The 19,351-nt window shown below is 45.0% G+C and overlaps 1 protein-coding gene across 1 annotated transcript; it reads left to right on the top strand.

Annotated features, from left to right (window-relative positions):
* Positions 1-14: 14 nt before the first annotated feature.
* On the top strand, positions 15-17,814 carry EFHC1 (EF-hand domain (C-terminal) containing 1). The gene is made up of 11 exons (XM_010185968.1): positions 15-77; positions 5,433-5,654; positions 7,254-7,541; positions 9,327-9,476; positions 10,825-11,017; positions 11,325-11,545; positions 12,340-12,480; positions 13,695-13,908; positions 14,719-14,866; positions 15,686-15,899; positions 17,743-17,814. The coding sequence occupies exons 1-11, from the start codon at positions 15-17 to the stop codon at positions 17,812-17,814; spliced, it is 1,926 nt and encodes a 641-aa protein (XP_010184270.1).
* Positions 17,815-19,351: the final 1,537 nt, after the last annotated feature.

Below are 19,351 nucleotides of genomic sequence, written 5' to 3'. Positions count from 1 at the left end.
CGGCCCCCTCCGCCATGAGCTCGGAGCCGGGGCAGGGCCTTCCCTTTCTCCCGGGCTACGCCTTCAGGGACCCCATGGTGAGCGCAGCCGTCCGGTGTACCCTGCCTCCCGGAGATCCCCTGCCCCTGTTCCCTCAGGACATCCCCATTCCTGGTCTGGCCTGACCTAGCACGTCCTCACTGAGAGCCTCCCTGAGAACCGGGCCTCTACACTCTCCCTCCTGCTCCAGGAAGCGGGCAATGACCTGTTCCCTGTTCGCGCCCCCTCCAGGGAACCTGGTATCCCCTGAATACACCTCCAGGGAGCCTGGTACTTCCTCAGACCCTCCTCTAACTCCCCAGGAGACCTACCTATTTCCCCTGATACTTGCCTAATATCCCCCTAGAAAACAAACTACATGCTGAACCCACCCCCAGGGAGCCAGGTATTTCGTCAGACCACCTTCAAGAGGCCTGGTACCTTCCAAGTTCACCTAATATCCCTGAGGGAACTTGGTGTCCTCTGAACCCACGTCCTGAGAACCTGGTACCCCTCAAACTTACCGCACACCCTTCAGGGGTTGTGGTACCCTGTGAAGTGACATCCAAGGAACCTAGTGCCTTGTAAACTCACTTGTTGCTACACAGCGGACCTAATACTCACTGAACTCTTCCCTCAGGGACTTGGTGTTTCCTAAAGCCAACAAATATCTGTTGAACTCATTTCTGGGGGACCTGAACTCTCTGAATACACCTGATGTCCCCTGATCCCACCCACAGCACACCTGGTACTCCCTAAGTTCTCCCAATGTAATTTAAAGTGTGCTGCTGGGAATGAGGTATTCCTAAATCCACTCTCCGGGGGACCTGGTGCTCTTAATCCCATCCCCAAGGAAACCATTGTATCTTGCACTCATCTGATATGCCCTGAAATTGTCCTTATAGCTGTGGAGAGCTCAGTTCCCTCAGCTTCATTTGAGAACCCATAACCTTTCTCTGTAACTGCAGAACTGCTATCCCCATGGAGATCCAGTGCCCCTGAATCCATCCAATAGTTCCCTTGTCAGTTCATGTGGTACCCCAAGGGAAGGAGTATCTCCATGTTCACTTTACAGTCTTGAAACCTGATTCCCACAGGAAAACTCCTGTTTCTCTGAGCCATCTCATTTTTTCCCAAATGGATGCGTTCTGGACCTGCTACTCATTCTGATACTGCTCTGAACCAGGACCCTTAAATACACCTGGTATTCTCTCAACTGTCTTGATATACCTAGGAGAACCAACACTGCAGACCTCAAGCAGTCCTCCTCTGGTAATTAATCCTTAAAACCACCCCAGTACACCTAAGGAAACAGGAATGTCCAAACCCACCCACCACTCTTAGAGGGACAGATATGCCCTGAAGTCACCGATCTCCTGGACTCTCGGTACCCTCCTGATACCCCCTTCTCCAAAGCTCTGATACTTCCACAAATGCTTTCCTGATATCACCCAGAGAACTGAATCCTTCACAGTCCATAGGGAACTGATGCTCTAGAACCTGAGAACTGGTAGTCTTCAGAGAACTGGTGTCCCTCCACAGAACTGATGACACCGCAGCCTCCAGGATCCTCTCAAGGAAGCAAGACCCTCCTAGCTGTTCCCAGGTTGCTTGGAAGAAGCATTCTCATTCTCTGCACTTCAATTGATACCTAAACATGGAAGCAACCTTTCCTTTTCCCCATCCCCAACAGCCCACACACTGAGCATCTGAGAACCCCAAATCCTCCCAATATTCCCTTGACAAAGCAGTCCCACAGATGAGAATTGATACTCCCTGAGTTCCTCCCAGTACTGTTTCAGTGCAGCTGACACCCTTCCTTCTCCTGGGGGAACTATTATCACAAGTCTTGACACCATTGCTCAACTTCAACTCAGTGCTAATAAAGTCAGTTTGAGAAACCAATACCTGACCAGAAACCAGAACCTGACTGCTTCCCTCAGAAGCAATGCTCCCAGAATTTTGTAGGGGACTGATAGACCAGGGCATGCCTTACATTTCCCTGGAGCTTAATATCCTTAAGAACAGGCTTCTCCATATCTATAAGGCTCAAGATTTTGAGTGAGGCCCTTTCTTCCTCCTGCTACCTCCCAATACATCCAAGTTGCCTTGTCATCAGGAGAACAGGGCCCAAATACGCTCTGGTATTGCAGGATAAGGAGCTTCTTGTACTTGCATGTGAACATTTCTCATGGGACATGCTCTACTGCAAAAAAATGGATATACACATTGGGACAGTACTCCTTATCCTCGATATTCCCATTAAATACTGACACCTCCAGAACAAGCGCTTCCATGTCTTCCTGATACATCCCCTAGATCGTGCTCTACAGAAGAGGAAACCTCTTACCAATCCAGTCTACCCTTTGGCAGGTTTTCTCACGTGATGGTGAGCCCCACTGGAGGTCAGCCCGTTCTGCTCCTCCCGAATCACTCACAGACCCTTTTTACTTCCCAGGACACAGACCTCATGCTTATTTGATCTTCTAATGGAAGTGCTAATTCTCCCAAAGGAGGAAAGCTTCCCTTCCATCTCCTGCCACTGCAATGCTCCTGATATTTCTAGAGGAGACGACAGTATTTCCTAGGTATCCTTGTGACTGATAGAAATTTCTGTAACACTTGATTGCTTCTCAAAGTGGGGAGGAACCTCTAAAGGATCTTAACAACACTGAAGGGATTGAGTGCTTCCTTAGGAAGGTATATTTCTTAGGTGGTATTGTCACTAATACCTGTTTGACAGGTGTCTTCTTGACAGGATGTGCTCTTGACAAGGGCTGGGTCATGATGGGCTTTGGTAAACCCAGTCCAAATCATTCTGGATGCTTTTGTGAGATCCCAGTTTCCTCTGTTTTTTCTAAATAGGGCCCTCTCTTCTCTTTATTCTGCTTGTGTGTGTGGATTAGGATTATCCAAGGATAAACTGTCACTGTTCCAGTCTTAGTGGTGCCTTCCAGTATCAACAGTCAAACTAATTTCTAAGTCAGTGACAACTGAGTTCTTCAGCAGTTAATGGAGTCATTTACTCATAAGGAATATTCTCAATCATGCAGTGACAAAGGTTATCTCAGAAGTATTCTCAGTTTAATAATACTATTTCTTCAATGTAATTTATAACATCTTGGAAATCTGCAATGCAAATCTCTGCTCCTAGCAAAACATTACTTCCTCTGACAGTAAAATCCTGCCTGCTTTAGTCGTGTGAATGCTTCTACGGACTTCAGCGGCACTGTGTGTATGTAAGAAACACGCACAGGACTTTGCAGAGTAGATCGTTGAATTATTGACCTATTGGTAACATTTTAAGGAGACCTGGACTCCAGAAATGGCTTTGCAGTGCTGCTCAGGCTGAGCCCTAGTGTGTGCTGTCAACTCACTTTGCCTTAGTTTCCCAATCTATAAAATGGGTATCACAATACTTGTTTTCCAGCGGATTGCTGGGAAGTGCTGAAGAAAACCTCTGCGTTCAAATAAGACAATATTGTTATTGCTTAATGCTCCTGTGGCAGAAACCGAGACACTGGGAGGGGGAATGGCGTTTACGTGAAGCGTTACAGACTTGGCATAAAGAAGGCCTTAATTCAATGGACATTCTTCAGATAGAGACTGGCAGCAGCTGAGATTAGGAGTTTACATTCTGGGTTTTCCCTTTTAAATTTACATTAGTCACTTGATACTGTGAGATGTTATCTGGCATCCATGCTCCCTAGGAGAGCCTATCGACTTTAGGAGCCGTATGAATTTATGAGGCGTTTTCTTTAGGCAGCAGTGGGCCCTTAAAAGCCTGTGCACTTCTGACAAACACTGATACTGCCCAATTTAAAGACAAGCTTCCTGGTTTTCTGTGAATATTTTTCCCACAGCTTTCCCTTGGTATTTATTTAACAGAATGGCAGTTTTGTGGCAGAGCTAATGTTTATAAGATGTTCTGCTAACATGTCTTCAGTAAACTCTCTTGCTTTCACCTGAACCTGTTTTCCTAACTGCTCTCTCTCCAGCATTGCAAGATCTGTAGCACCAGTTTAAAGAGAAAACAGGCAATTATGTGAAATTCAAGTGGGGCCTTGAAGGTATAAATAAGATTAGAGGCTTAACCATGAGGGGAGAGGGAGGAGGTGGAGAAGAAGTGGCTCACATGCCTGAGGTTGGACTGGTTGCAAAGTCTGAGTCTGGAAAAAAAGCTGAAGCTTGTTTCTTCAGCGCTAGAAATGTGTACAACTCTGTTTTACTTGGCAAAAGTCGAGGTAAAGTCAGGGATTTTTTTATCAAGGACTCACAATTTCTTCTGCTTTCTCTGGAGCATCAAGGGATCAGCCAGGCCTGCGTTATTTCAAATGCATTCAGGATCACAGGTGAGGTCCCAGGCGTGGTGGACTGTACAGCAAGTTGAGCAGCTTGGTGTCGCTCAAGTCTGATCCTAATCTTCAGTAGTGAAGAACAGGAGAGGGCTGGCAGAGACCAGGTCCTACTCACAGCTCTGACATTTTCTTAAATGTCCTTAACCAAAGCAGGGACCTTCCTGTGCCACCTGGATAATTATTTAGCTTGAAGAATGGCTCAGTAGCTGGTGTCAGGCAAGTAGCAAAAATAGATGAAAGGCTTCAAGAAACTCAAAACCAAGATTAAACCAACAACACAAAAAATAACAGGTGAATCCTATAGACAGCATTAATCAGTATTCACATGGATTGAATTCTTCTTGCCTTATCAGACTTCTCATTAATCAGCTATAGGGTCTTAACGCTGTGGCTAGAATAGAATATGACAGTTAGAAGAGACCTACAACCATCATCTAGTCCAACAGCCTGTGTGACCCTCTCATGGGCTGGGGAGAGAAGTGGTGAAACATCCAGTGTGCTATGAAACATTTCATAACTGCAGTTCTGTGAGCATGACACACCTTGATGTAGCCCAGTGAAGAAAATCCTGTGAATATCATCCACAGGAGAGGGTTAAAAAAAGAAACAGCAGCAGAAAGCAGTGTGCACAAAGTGTAATAGTCAAGGGAGCACTGTAAGACAACAACAGAGTGAGGTCCTATGGTGCTCATAACACAGAGTAGGGAAGAAGGAGTTTGTGAGACAAATCCTAGGGCAGATAAAGGCTGTCACCCCATTCTAGACACTAAGAAGAGTGGCAGTAGGGAAATTAAGTGTTTTAAGCTTTGGGGAAGCCTGTGCCAGTGCTAGGATTTTAGTTCACTTTGATGCTTTGTTTCTCCAGCCACTTACTTTTTTTTCAGCCTTCTTGAGCTACGTGTTAAATCTGATTGTAAATAACTGCTGCAGTAGGTTATAATGAAATGCTGGGGAGGGCATTCTGGATATGACACTCTTTTACTGTTTTTCTGTGCTTTCAGAAGCTGTATCTACTAAATGCATGCAGTATTTTAACAGCTGGATTTCCTTCCACAGAAAACGTCTTTTCATCGGTCCCAGACACTGGGCTACAAAAATGGATTTGCCATTTCTCGGCTGCCAACAGTGGGGATCGGCGGGGAGCGACTGTATGTGAATCAGCTTTCTCAAGCTGAATTAGATGAATTATCCAACACGAGACCCACGCTGACCTATGGGCCGGCCAAGCAGGCTGCACCTCCAGCCTTCATTCCAGCACACGTGGCTTTTGACAAAAAGGTATAAAGCAGCTTATTCCAGGAATATCGCTGGCCAAGTTCAGAGACATAAACAGTCAGCTCCAGGGTTCATGGGACAGCGTACAGCAGTTTTCAGATGCCACAGCCCTTAGTCAGAGACAGCTGAACCCCAGACTGAAAGAAGCTTTCTTTGCTTGGGAGGAGGATTATAATACGTAAACGATGTAAGACATTCCCCACAAGTTATGCTAGAGCATTTCCAGCAGGCGTTGGAAAAGAAGTTTGTCTAACTCTGAAAAGCTTCAGTTTACAACCATTGCCCTGTAAACCACAGCCTGGCCTTCTGCATTTCCAAAAATATATTGAGTTTGTAACTCAGCTTAAACTGTAAAAGCCAGCCTGCAATGGGGACCCTGTTCAGCCGTTTAACTGTGGTCTATCTATTTACGGTTGTGTTTGTCACCGCAGCGTGTTACAACCTGTGCTGCTCCATTAGCACTTCCTGCGTGGCATCTCAGTGATCGTATCAGACTAGGAGGTGGCTGTGTGTCTCCCTGGAGCAGTCCTGAGCTGACCCTGGATTTTAAATGTGCCAGTCGCGCACTCTGTGAGCTGGCGAGTGCAGCCGTGAACAGAGCAGTCGCTGCGGAGCGTGCAAGGCTCAGCAGACCCAAACGCGTGCAGGGGTTTGCCTGCTGCCTGGAAAGGCAGCCCGCAGCCAACCCTCAGCCCATCTGCGAGGCGGGCTGGGGAACAGATGTGCTGTGTTAATCACCGCGGTGATTCCTTCAGAGTAATGTAAATGTTGCCGTTTAATCTGGCAGATACGTCTCTGCCCCTTCATTCAAGCCAGAGGAGCTGCAGGGGCCCCACTGCTGCTGGGAGAAGTCACGGTCCCTTTTGAAGCACTTTTGCTGGCTGGTAGAAACTTGCTGGCTTTATAATCACTTCATTACCCAAGCCTCTGGGTTGATGTAGGCAGGGTATTGGCCACCTACATCCTCTTAGGGGCAATAAGTGATCTTGGAAGGAATATTCTTCGTACTTCTGCCAAGCAGAGGAACTGTGATTGACTGGCTTTTGGCAGGGTGCATTTTCTTTGCATCCTGATTTCTCTCCTTGTTTCTCCAGTGCAGATTAACTTTTGCTGTTAGTGCTGAATAGATGTGACTTCAGGTGGCCCATGCAGATTTTAAAATCCACAGATGCGGCTGAACTCTTTACTAAAAATCTCCTGATAGCTTTTCTAAATCAGGGTCTGCAAAGCTGACAATCCTAAAGAAAGTCACGTATGTTAGTAAACTAGATTGCTGGCAGTAACCAAGAACCTGGTAGTAGGTGAAATAGCAGGTGATCAAGAGGGAGTGGGGAAAAGGCTGTACTTTTAACACCAGTTTTATGCATATCAAATTTGTAAAAGGCAGGTCTTGATAAAAACCCTCCTGATGTCTCATCAGTCACAGATTAGGCTACAGTTGGCTTTGATGATTTTACAGATTACAATCCAGTAACTTTGCATTGCCAAAGCACAATTGTCTTAATAGAAAAAGAAAAGCATGTAAGTTGTCTTAATAGACTAAGCATGGTGTTCAAATTGTTTCTCTCTCTCTCTCCCTTTGGGATATTGCTCCTTTGGCAGATTTTGAAGTTTGATGCCTATTTCCAGGAAGATGTTCCTTTCTCTCCAGAAGAGCATTACCGGATCCACCAAGTGCGCATCTACTACTACTTGGAAGATGACAGCATGACCGTTATAGAGCCTGTTGTGAGGAACTCTGCTCTCCTTCAAGGAAAACTTATCAGACGCCACCGAGTGCCCAAGAATGACCATGGGGAGCATTACCACTGGAAAGATCTGAATCGAGGCATAAACATCACCATGTATGGCAGGACATACCGCATAGTCGACTGTGACCCATTCACGCAGGTGTGTTGCTTGTACTAAGAACAATGACACAGAGAATCCCAAAAATTACAGCTGGCCAGACCTGTTAGAGCCCAGTAGTCTGTATCTGTCAGAATAAGGTTGCTTGCAATCTATCATTTTGCTTTTTGTGAAGACTTCTTTCTTCAGATCAATGGGGAGCTCAGGGTACAATATTTGCTGAGGGCATATTAATTGTTCAGTGTTTTTGTCCCAGGGCTGTTGGGAGTCCATCCTTTGCCCTCAGGACTTCTTAGAATATAAATTCTAAGTTCATTTCTGTGTGTACAACATTTTAGCTGCTTAGAGTCCAGATAAAACTTTGTGCATACGTAAGAGGAAAATTACTTATCCCAGCTCTTCTTTGACTTAATATTCTTCTGTTAAGAATATGGGAAGGGAATGCAGTCAGTAACTCTGCACCCATCTACAGCCAAGCCAGAAGAGCAGTCATGATCTGTGGGTTGAGAATCGTGGTATGAACTGACCTTTCTAAGAGGGCTTACTCATTGCTTGCTTTTCTATTTCTGGCTATTTCTGTACCAGTAAATGAGATAATAACAACCCAGTAACCAGTATTAACAAATACCAGTATACTGGTATCCTCTTAGTTTGTCCCCAGTATAATTTCAGTCCTGGTCAACCACTATTCTTCCAATGCCCAGAGACCACTCCCAATAAGTGTTATGTGCAGCCAACCTGTCCTGAAGGCTGACAGAGTTTAGATGCAGGCTGTTCTTTGCCAGTTGGGTTCAGTGCCCAGGAATGTTCCCAAGCTTGTAAAATACATTGGTATATATGTGGCTGTTGAGAACACGTGGGGCCAGCTCTGTTGGAACTGGATGACTGTTAAAGTCAGTTTACATCAAATGAAGAGCTGGTCCTCATGTTAAATGTCGGTTGGTTGATGGAAACCATGAAATGAGCTACATGGATCTACATCTCATGGTCACTAGTCTATATATCATTAAATGGCATCCTCCAGACCAGAAAATAGTCTGGAAGTATGAACCTGCCTTGTGAGTATTCAGGGTGATCTCATGTGCCTGTTGGAGATGTTTGCATAGGTGCTTCCTGGGCTGAACGTTTTCATGGGCCACTTCCCAAGGCCAAAAAGGGAAGAAGTCCTTTGCCTTCAGTGGTTGTTTTGGGTGACTGATGTGAGTACACAAGTAATACCCCAGAGTTTGTTGATGCATCCAAGGTAAGCAAAAATTAACAAGGAGATTGTTCTAAAACTCTTGCTTATTTATAACAAGCAGATTGCCCTCTTTCTATGGGAAAAGTACTCCTCTTGAAAGAAGGCATGTACTAAAATGAATATATTCTTATGGCACATATTCTTATGGCCTGAAGGGCCTTGGTGGACCTGGTGTGGGTAGCACTGACTTCCACTGTCTGACACATTGGGAAGCCCTAGATCTCTTGCAAATTCAGACTGACTAACTCCATGGTTATGCACTAATTTAATCTTTTTTGTTTACATAAAAGAGACCAACTGACAGTTATGGTCCATTTAAGGCCAAGGCAAACCATGCTCAAGTAAAATCTGAGTTAGGATGTTGAGGACAAGACTGCAAAGCTAAGGAGCAGCTTAAACAGAAACATCTTGGTCATATTCTGTAGTATTTGTTATTGCAGTAGAACTAATACTCCTGCAGCCTGGTGGTCTGTGAGGAATGAATGCACAGTATTCTGACAATATTCATCTCAGCCCATCTGTAATCTCTAGTTACCTTTTATCTTCAGAACTCATGGCAGCATTAATACCTCAGATGACCTTCCTAGGTGTTCCTGGAGAGCCAAGGAATTGAACTGAACCCTCCAGAGGAAATGCCTTTCGATCCTTACACAGAAATGCATCGGATGCCCATACGCAAGTACATCACGCCATCAGATTTTGACCAACTCAAACAGTTTCTGACTTACGACAAGCAGGTGAGAGAGCTGGTAGTGATTACCCACATTACAGACTACACATGCTATTGAAACCTGAGTCTTGTGAGTGTCTGCAACCTTACTCATTCTAAAAAATCTCAGTCCACTGAACAGACTCCAGATTTGCTCCTTTCTTGGCTTTAGTGGGAAACAAAACCTTTTATGTTTTTGCTGGGCTTTGTGCCTTGTAAACAGCTTCTCTTTGAATTGCAGAGCCTATGCTCTAGATCCTCTATTTCTCTCTTGCTTTCTGTTGGGATGAGATAAGCCATCTGCCTCGAGAAGTTAGCAGCCAGATGCAGTTCTAATAGGAATGGGCATGCTGCATCCACTCCTCCATTCCCTAAAACATTGAAGCCTGGTGACAGAGTGGACAATATCAGACAAACACAAATGCCACTTGCTCTGATTTCTTTTGCACACAGTTGACTAGCACTCTCCTCCCTGCTCCTCTGGATCTTCTTTTCATCTAGCAATGTAAGAAACCCGATAGACTACATCTATGCTAGAAATAAAACAGGGCCAGGACATGACCTGAGTTTTGCATATTGTCCCTGGCCAGCTATCAATCAAACAGTTCCTGGCTACCAGCTAGGTGTTAGCACAGGCCAGAATCATACTCAGTTGCCATTTTACTGCCAGTTCAGGCTTAGTGTCTCAGCTCTGTGCTGGGGCAGCTCTGCCTGCAATGGCAACTAGGCTGCTTGTATAGGACCTGTACCTTGGGGTACTCTTGAGCATTGCAGTGTGAGGAGTTTGATTTTTATGGCATGAAAAGATGATATTTCTACTTGACAGAAATAAGATGGGATCTGCGGTGAGTGCAGCCTCCTCAGAACTGCTGAGTGCATTCCCCTCTGCCTTCCTCAGCATGGGAGTAGTAAAGAATTGGCCATGAAACCTTTAAGAGGTTTAAGAGTCAAAACAAGATTCTGTCTTGCTGTATTAAGTTTCGTTTTAAAAATAACTTCCCTTAATAATACTTCCCTACTCACTCTTGGGCAATTATATTCTACTGCTTTTTAAATCACTTCTCCCCCATTTTTCCTCATGCTTCCTGAATTAAATTTCTTGTCTTAGCATAAACTGCTCTGTCTCACTTGCAGCTTTCAAGGTGAGCCAGACCTGTCCAGTTTTGGAGGTCCATGCTGCCTTTCCCACTGCTGCCTCAGCAGCCCATTCATCCCATTTCCCTCAGTACAAGGTCTTGGTTCTTCAGTACCTGGCAGAAAAGATTGCTGAGATGCCTCCAAACACCCAACCCATTTCAACCCACTTCATTTGGACAAAGCGTTAGTAATTCTGATCCATGTTTGTTTTCTCTGCCTCTTTTTTTTCTTAACCCTAGGTCCTTCGTTTCTATGCCATGTGGGATGACACTAACAGCATGTTTGGTGAGATTCGGCCTTGCATCATCCATTACTTCTTGGCAGACGACACAGTGGAGGTTCGGGAAGTCTATAAGCAAAATGATGGTAGACAACCATTCCCAGTACTGATAAGACGCCAACGCTTGCCCAAAGCCTTTGTGGAAAACAAAAGTAAGTTTAGATTGTTCCTCTGCTAAATTGCCTTGGTGGGTAGACATGTATGTGGTGACTGTGTCAGAGGTACACCAAGTCTAGAGAATTTTTGCTGAGAGCACTCCAAGTGTCATCATTTTTTGGCCAAAGAAAAGTTCTTTACATGATAACTAAATTCTTTATCTTTTGGGAAACAGTGGCAAGACAGCAATACCAACAGTTCCCTGGAGCTATTTATACAGCTTGCTTTTGTATCCTTTTTTACTAGGAAATTCTAACATCTACCTGATTGATTTATTTTTTCCTTTTGCTCCCTTGTCCTAAGAGACCTTCCCAAGCTGTGTTATGGAGATCTCTGATGAGGAGGTACTTCAGTGGTACACAGCTAAAGACTTTGCTGTTGGCAAATCTACCACCCTCCTTGGACGCACCTTCTTCATCTATGATTGCGATGAGTTCACACGAAAATTCTATTGTGACAAATTTGGCATCACGGACTTCCAGCCAGTGGAAATAAAGAAGAAACCATGTGAGAAAGTTCCACAGGTACTGCAAAAAAATTCTCAAAGGAAGGGAGGGAAGGAAGAAGTCAGTAAAAGCTCTTACAGTAAAGTGCAGGTTCAGCTTACTAAGAACCTACAGTAAACATGTTCAGCTTAAAGAAAAGAGCAAGTAACTTGAAAAAGAGAAGGCAAGAATGGTAATTATCGAAACTCCTCTAAAACTCCTGATTTCTAATACTGTAAAGGACAAAGCACTTGCTAATCATGATAGAGAGAATTCTGGTTATGTCTATACTAGAAAATTAAACAGTGTCAGGGTTTGTTTTTCACTGGGAAGCCAACTGGCTCAGTCTGGCTGCACTCATACTACTAAACTGTCCTCTCACCTTCCAAAACAGGGTTGCTAAGTCCAAACTGCCTGCTGAGGATGGTCACAGCCCTTGTTACATCCCAAACTGAGTCTAGAAATGGTATGAAGTGCTAGCTGGCCTAGACCGCAAACATGATCTGGATTAGGTTAACAGTGTAACAATATAGATTGAGTTCCTGTGCACAGTGAGGTTTAATTATTAGTACAGCCATAATCAGAGAAATTACCTGGCTTTCTAATTTTCAGATTTTCTTAATTCTCTTTAAGTATATATATATTAATATATAATTAAGGGGTCCAACACATGGCCAGGCTAGTAGCATTTCTAATGGGCAGGGTTTCACAGCTATTGCTACCTGGTGACAGAAGATGTCTTTTCAAACAGATGTTTTCTGATAAGCTGTCTTGCAAACATTGTCTTGTTCTTAGTTTCAGCTGTTTATGCTTTATCTCTCCTCTGGATGCAGGTAATTCCTCCCTATAATGGTTTTGGCATCCTTGAAGACACTCATCAGAACTGTTTTTCTCCGATTCCAAAGCCTCCCCGGAAAGACCTAATTAAGACGCCAGAGAATGACCACAAGGTCCTGCGATACCAAGTGGGCCTGGTAAGTGCTTTCCTTGATGGTATAGTGCCAGCTTATGTTGTAGAGTCAGAAGGATGAGAGGAACAGCCTGCTCAGACAAGGCTCTTAGCAAATTCTCCTCTGTGCTGGTGGGAAAAGGCAGTTCCCCAGATCAACACAAGTGCCTCTCAGGGGATGCCATTGGGTTACTGTGTACTTGCTATGACAATCAGTAACACAAAAAAGTAGAGAAAAGAAGAAGGCCAGCAAGTGCAAAACAGCCATGCTACAAAACCACAGCCATTTATGGAAAAACTCCCACTGACATCAGCACGTGACAGATGGCCCCAACTGAAACAGCATTGCAACCGGGCACTGTGCCTCTGTCTGCCTTCAACCACTGCCACAAGCATGAGCTTGCTGTCTCTCCACTGCTGGCTCCCAGCACCTGCCCTTCTCCAGGCTAGCACTGGCCACAGCAGCCAGCAAGGGGCTGTGCTAGCCAAGAGCCAGTGTAGAAGCTGGGGAGTCCACGGAGATGGGGCTTTCCACACACAACAGCACTCAGGCCTTGGCCTTTGTGCCAGCTTTCCAGTTGGTTTATGCAAGGAGCCTCTGGCACGTCCAGCAGTAGCAATGGCATTTCCTGTGCTGCCCGGTGCCTGCCCTCTCCAAACACTCAGGGTGAATAAAGGCTGATTTCTTTTTCTCATTGTGCAGGAGTTCCTAAAGGTCACAACTGACAAGTTCAGATCCATTTCATTTTAAAATAAGCAAGTAACCCCACTGGTGTGTCAGGGGAGTGTCTTCCTGTGACTAAGAGCTGGAAGCAGCACCAATCTCTCTCAGGCACCCGTTGCAATGAAAAGTATAACTTTAATACTAAATTTTACAGCCAGTCTCTCTCTCTCTCTCTGTGATGATTCATTCCATATAGGATATTCCTTTCTCTTGGATTACTCAGTCTGTGGAAACAGTGAATATACTTGGTCACTGCAGCCCAGATTCTGCTTCTTTTAGCCTGACTAGGGAAAGCAACCTTTGAAATTCAGATACTTAACGCTGTCTAGGGCTTTGTTATGCTATGTCAGCACATCTGTAGCTTTTGGCCTACATCAGGCACTTTGTTTAGTCAGCCATAAAGAAAGCTATGAACTTTGGGTGCTTATGAGTGGGTTATTAGGTACTCCTAAGCACCCCAGAAAGAAAACACCTGGTTGAAATGTTGTTTTCCAAAGCCACTATCTTTCCTCTAGGAATCACCAAACCCTGAGGACAGAGAGCTTCGTTTCATCCTCTCCTACTTCCTCTCCAATGACATGATCAGCATCTTTGAACCTCAGGTCCGTAACTCTGGCATCATTGGAGGCAAATACTTAAAAAAGACCAGAGTTGCCAAACCGGGCTCTACTACAGAGAATGCCATGTACTATGAGCCCTCTGACCTCACCATCGGTTCTACAATTGAAGGTAAAAGCCAGCCTGGATAGATTATCCAGTCTGAGCATCAGTTTTTAGTGCCAGCTCTGATAAGTCTTTTATTGCATGGACAGTGCATATACCTTCTTTCACTTGAAAGATCTGCTCCTTCTGAGTCTCATCACATTTGAGTTTCCAGATACCAGCTGGTGTACACTGGTATAAATCTGTTACTGTCAATGTTTGGGCCTTTTATCTTAATTAGGAAAAGAGTTATGTTCTCCATAGCATGTGTTCAGTTTACATTTTGGGACTTCTCTGGATTCACAGAGTTAAAGCTAAGCCTACAAGCTTAGCTAAGACTACAAGCAACAAAGGCCATCTATTTTGTAAGGAAAGTAAATGTAATACTGAAATATTCAGAAACTTAGAATCATAGAATCATTAAGGTTGGAAGAGACCTCTAAGATCAAGTCCAACCATCAATCCAACACCACCATGGCCACTAAACTATGTCCTGAAGTGCCACATGCACACGCTTCTTGAACCCCTCCAGGGATGGTGACTCCACCACTTCCCTGAGCAGCCTGTTCCAATGCTTGAACAGACACACAGTGCTAATGGGGGGATCATTGTAGGGCAAAGCACAGGGCCTTTGCTCTTAGCAGCTGCTTTTCTTGCAGCAAAACTCCCTTTGGGTCAGTGAAACCCTTCCCATTATGAGAACTGAAACAAATAGCAGAGCTTGTGCAAACCTGAGCTCAGCCACAAGAGAGAAACCATGCTCTCTCCTGGGTGATGAAATGACTTACCCATGCTGAAAGGCAAGTAACACTGCTTTCTTTAATACTTCGTCCCCAGTGTTTGGCCGCAGGTTTGTTATCACTGATGCTGATGAATATGTGCTTAATTATATGGAGAGCAATGCAGAGAGTTTCCCTGCAGCAACACTGCAGTCCATGAGGGATCATTTTCGCTCACGGCGGATGGTAGAGGAGACTGACAAAAGGTAGGCTTCAAAGGATGGCGTTGTGGAGCTAAATGAGACTCAGGGTTGACAGCTTAAGGGATCTCCAGCAGCCTCCATGGGCTCCAGTCTCCTGTCTGATGGCTGCTCAGGTTGTTTAGCTCCAAGAGCCTGTGCCTGGACACATACAGAGGAGGTCCAGTGTGTACTGGTTATACAAATACAACGCTGCAGCTGCTGCTGACCCAAAAACCTTGTGGGACAGCTCTGGCTCGGCAGCAGAGATCCTTTCAGCTAAATGAACACAGACATCTTTTCCCAAAAGAGAGCAGTTAACTAACAGATGGTGCTAACAGTGTCTACATGGGCTATTAGGTGGTTGCAGGCTCAGAGGAGAGTTGGTGGAGTCTTTTTTTTTTTTCATCTGCTCTGGCTTGTGCTTATCAGCCCATCAGACCCTAGACCACATCCGCTTTTTCAGCTGTCTGGACCCATTTTGGGTGACCCAGTAAAAACCCTATTACCTCACAAGACACTTTGGAGTCAGTGTTACGGCAGTTCAGGGGCTCTGGTTGAAACTGGAGTTGCACACAGCTCCTGGGACTGTATGGAGCCTGCAAGGAAATGCTCCTTGTCCCAGAGCACCTGCAGACAAAATGTGCATGGGGTAAATGTCCTGCAAAGGGAAAATAGTTAACCTAATGCTCCAAGATTGAGCTTCATCTCCAAAACCAGAAGCTTTCTGTGTGTTCAGAAATACTGAATCTGGCAAGCCATGGCACGCAGGCAGCACACAAGTGTCACAGTAAGGCTGCCAGAAGTAGCTTTTACATGAAGTCCTGTTCTTCCTTTCTTCTACAGTGACATTCAAGATCTTGAGACCCGCAAGCAGGAACTGGATGAATTAATTGTGCAGGTTCAGGAGGAGCTGAAACTCCATGAGTACTTGAACAACAAGAACATTCAGGAAGCATTTCTGCAGTGCGACAAGGATGGCTCTGGCATCCTGGACAAAGCAAAATTCACATCCCTTTGTGAAAGCTTGAGTGTGCCGACCAGTGCCGTTCTTAATAAGGTCAGAAGCAAGGGCTGCTGTGCACACTGAATCCCTCTCCTCTTCTACAAACCAACGCTAGTCAGGCGAGACCAACAGCTGCTCTACCCTACAAAGGAGAACAGCTTCAAGAAAAGGGCAAGAGGGTCCCAATTCAGAAAGGGCTCTGAGCTGTTGGGCCAAGCCTGTGTCTTAAAGGAGGAAATAATAATTACTGTTCTCTAAGTAAAGGGAAAAAAATGTTACACAGGTTGCCCCTTGAATGAGCACCCTTGTGTTTGGCTGCACTGTTATGTGAAGCCTAAAAATGTCTCCTGGCTCAGGTCTCAGAGGTGAACAGAAGAGGTTGTATATCATGATAGAGACCAGGCATAGGCTACTGCAGAGCTACTGTGTGTCATGACACAGGGACACCTGGGCTTGAGTAGAGATGACAGCCAGGTGCTTAGGGAATGAGCCTTAGGAAAAAAGACTCGTAACTACTGGGTTAACATAACTAAAACATAGGCTTGCTGGGCACTATGAGCAACAGGACATGGAGATCACAGTGTGCATAACAGGAAATGTGGTAGAAACTGAAAAGAAAAATTCATACAGCGTGAATTGAGGATCCTTTCAGGTATACGACTGACAAGGATGCTGTTTTAGCATGATGTGATATGCAGTACATTAGTGGCCAATAAAAGCAGACTCAGAGTTTAAAGAAATCTAGAAACCAAAGGGAGTATTTTCCCTTGTTAAAAAAAACAACAACATTTTCTAAACCAGCCAACTGTGAGCATCACAGCTGTGGTTAGAAAGGTGCACAGGGAGGGTATTTATGTCCCTGAATGTGCACTGAATAAGGACCAGCAGCTGGGGTTTTGCTGTACCAGAGTTCACTGGAGACCACTCTGCCCTGAGGAATTCACATGTGGTGACAGTTCTTCCTGCTACCACTTTGAGAACGGGAGATGAAGTGAAATGCTCAAGAGCATGGGGAGAACCTGTGACAATTGAGGCTAAACCCCATGTTTGAATCCCCATCTAGGACCTATGCACTAAAAACATCCCTCTTCTCTCTTGAAATCTTAAGAAATGTGGCCAGAGCCCTCAGAAGCGTGGCAGTGCTGTAAATTAAACATATGGCAGACAGTTAACAACTGTCTGCGTTGGAGAGGAGCACAGCTGTCAGACACACGAGAGCAACCCTAATAAATCTGTCTCCAGGAGACAAGGGGAAGAAGAATCCTTTCAAGGAACTGTGATATTAGACCTTTTCCATCTCCCTGGGTGTCAGAAGGAGATTAGTTATGCAATTAAAGAAACAAAAGCCCTCTTTCTTCCCCTTAAACGCACAAAGGCTATAACTCTGTAACACAATGCAGGGTCAGGCACGGATACCAGCACTGGCTCATTAGTGGGGCTGTCGCTGAGCTCAATTATCTGCATCTCCACTTTATGCCATGTGCACACACCGAAGTGACACCAGCGAGCGGTAACTGCTCAGATCTGCTGCCCCCATCCTGCTTTTGGCAGAGATTTCTGTGGGGTTTCTGAAAGATTTGCTGTGGCCTATGTCAGTCAGTGGCCATGCTTGATTTTTTTTGTGGGTCTGTTGCCACTGTGGTGATACTCAGAAGGCAACTGGGATTAAACTCAAGCAATTTAACCCTTCCCCTTGCATAGATTGGTGTCACCTGTAAGCACTCAAGGTCACCTGTGATTCAGGACTACTAAGGTGGTAGGCTTTTCCAAAAAGAGAAATAAGATCTGCTCTATCACACGAGGAGTACCTCTGGGCACTTTTCCCTAAAAAAAAGAAATTTGCAGCTTTTTCTGACTCTCTGTTGTATCTTGATTGTTCTTTTTTCTTTTTCCTCAGCTGATTGAGCTATGTTCTTGTGGAGAAGACATGATAAACTACCGGGACTTCCTTAGAGCCTTCCCCTCGTGAACTTTGCCCGGAAGCCGAAGCACAAGACCAGCAATAAAATTCTTAGCTGATTTGAAGACATTGTACTTCCAAAAGGGTGCTCTAGTCCTCACCTTTCCTTCACTCACTCTCTCCCTTCCATCCTCACCAGAGCCAGCTCATTTCACCCTCACCTTGTTAACTTTTTTTCTTTCCAAACCTCTCCCTGCCCATTTTGCCACCACCAAACTCAACCTCACAACTGCTGGATATTGAAATGAAACTCACAGTGATAACCATGCTAGATTTCTCTTACAGAGTCAAAATGGGCCTTTCACCTTCAAGCAGTGAAGACTGCCAGTTTAAATTGTTATTTGCATTGCAAGAAGATCTAAGAGCCCTGCCATGGACCACGATAAACTCATGTTTGCTAGTCTGAATGTAAGCAAATCAAGCACAGCTGCTATAAGTGTTACTAAATCTCCTTTAAATAAAAGTACCTCAATGGCTAGAATAGCTAAGCATTAAAATGAGGGTAAGAAAATCCCACAAAACAGTGATTCTGGGTTTACTTGAAATGGAGTGGCGAGTTTAGCTCTCGCAGACCTATGGAGATAGCAGGGGTCTGTACACAAATCTGCTGACAGCACCTTTGCATTTTTTAACAACAGGTTGGGAGAATGGTTTTCGGACTGAGATACCATCTAAACCCATCTTATGCAACCTATCAAGGTATTGCCATTGAGCAAATATGAAAGGCAGCTACCGAGCACACAGCAGAGAACAAAGCTCTTGGAAACAAAATGCTTCTTAAAATCAGCTTTTGTGCTGTGGATTCCCACTTCCCCTCAGACAGCTCCCTCCTGCCTGCCCTTGCTGGGAAAGGTCATCGCTCTTCTCTTCTGGGCCTGGTTTGTGCTGCTGCTCACACTGACCAAGAATCGCTCCAGCTTGCTCAGGTCCACCTAGGATTTCAAAGCACAGCTTGGCATTGCTTGAGGTGCCTTCCGAGCAGCAGCTGACAAGGGCTAACTGCTAAAGGCCACCTTAATCAGCTTTTCCGGGGACCAAGACTTGCAGATGAAATTACCAGAGCTGTAGGCTGTAGAAAACAAAGTCAGAAACCGTTTTCTGCACATGCTATGAAACTGTAACCTAATACTCAGCCAAATCACGTAGCATGCCGGGGCCAGCTGCAGAAAGTATACAGTTTAGTTCACCATGAAGTATGCACCTAAACCACATCAGATAAATCATATCCTCCAAATGCCCTTATTCTCCACTCCCAGCAATGGAGGCAGCCACGGATAACTAACTCAGAAGCAGCTGCCTATGCTGTAGATGTGGGAAATGCAAGGAGATGGACCCCAGCTGTGGGGAACACGAGGACCCAATATGCCGCACCCAGGGGAACAGAATAATCTGGTATGGCAGGAGAGACACCAGTACAATGCATCGCAGCCTGCTTTGGAAATGCATACAGAGTGATAAAGCATCAGTGGACAGCAGCAATGGAAGAATCTATGCCTTTTATTTATTTATTTCAGAAAAATACTTTTGTTGAGTGTATCACAAAAGT

Source organism: Mesitornis unicolor, unplaced genomic scaffold (genome assembly GCF_000695765.1).
Source record: "Mesitornis unicolor isolate BGI_N332 unplaced genomic scaffold, ASM69576v1 scaffold19226, whole genome shotgun sequence".
NCBI classification, from domain to species: Eukaryota; Metazoa; Chordata; class Aves; order Mesitornithiformes; family Mesitornithidae; genus Mesitornis; species Mesitornis unicolor.
This window is presented reverse-complemented; position numbering and strand designations above follow the sequence as displayed.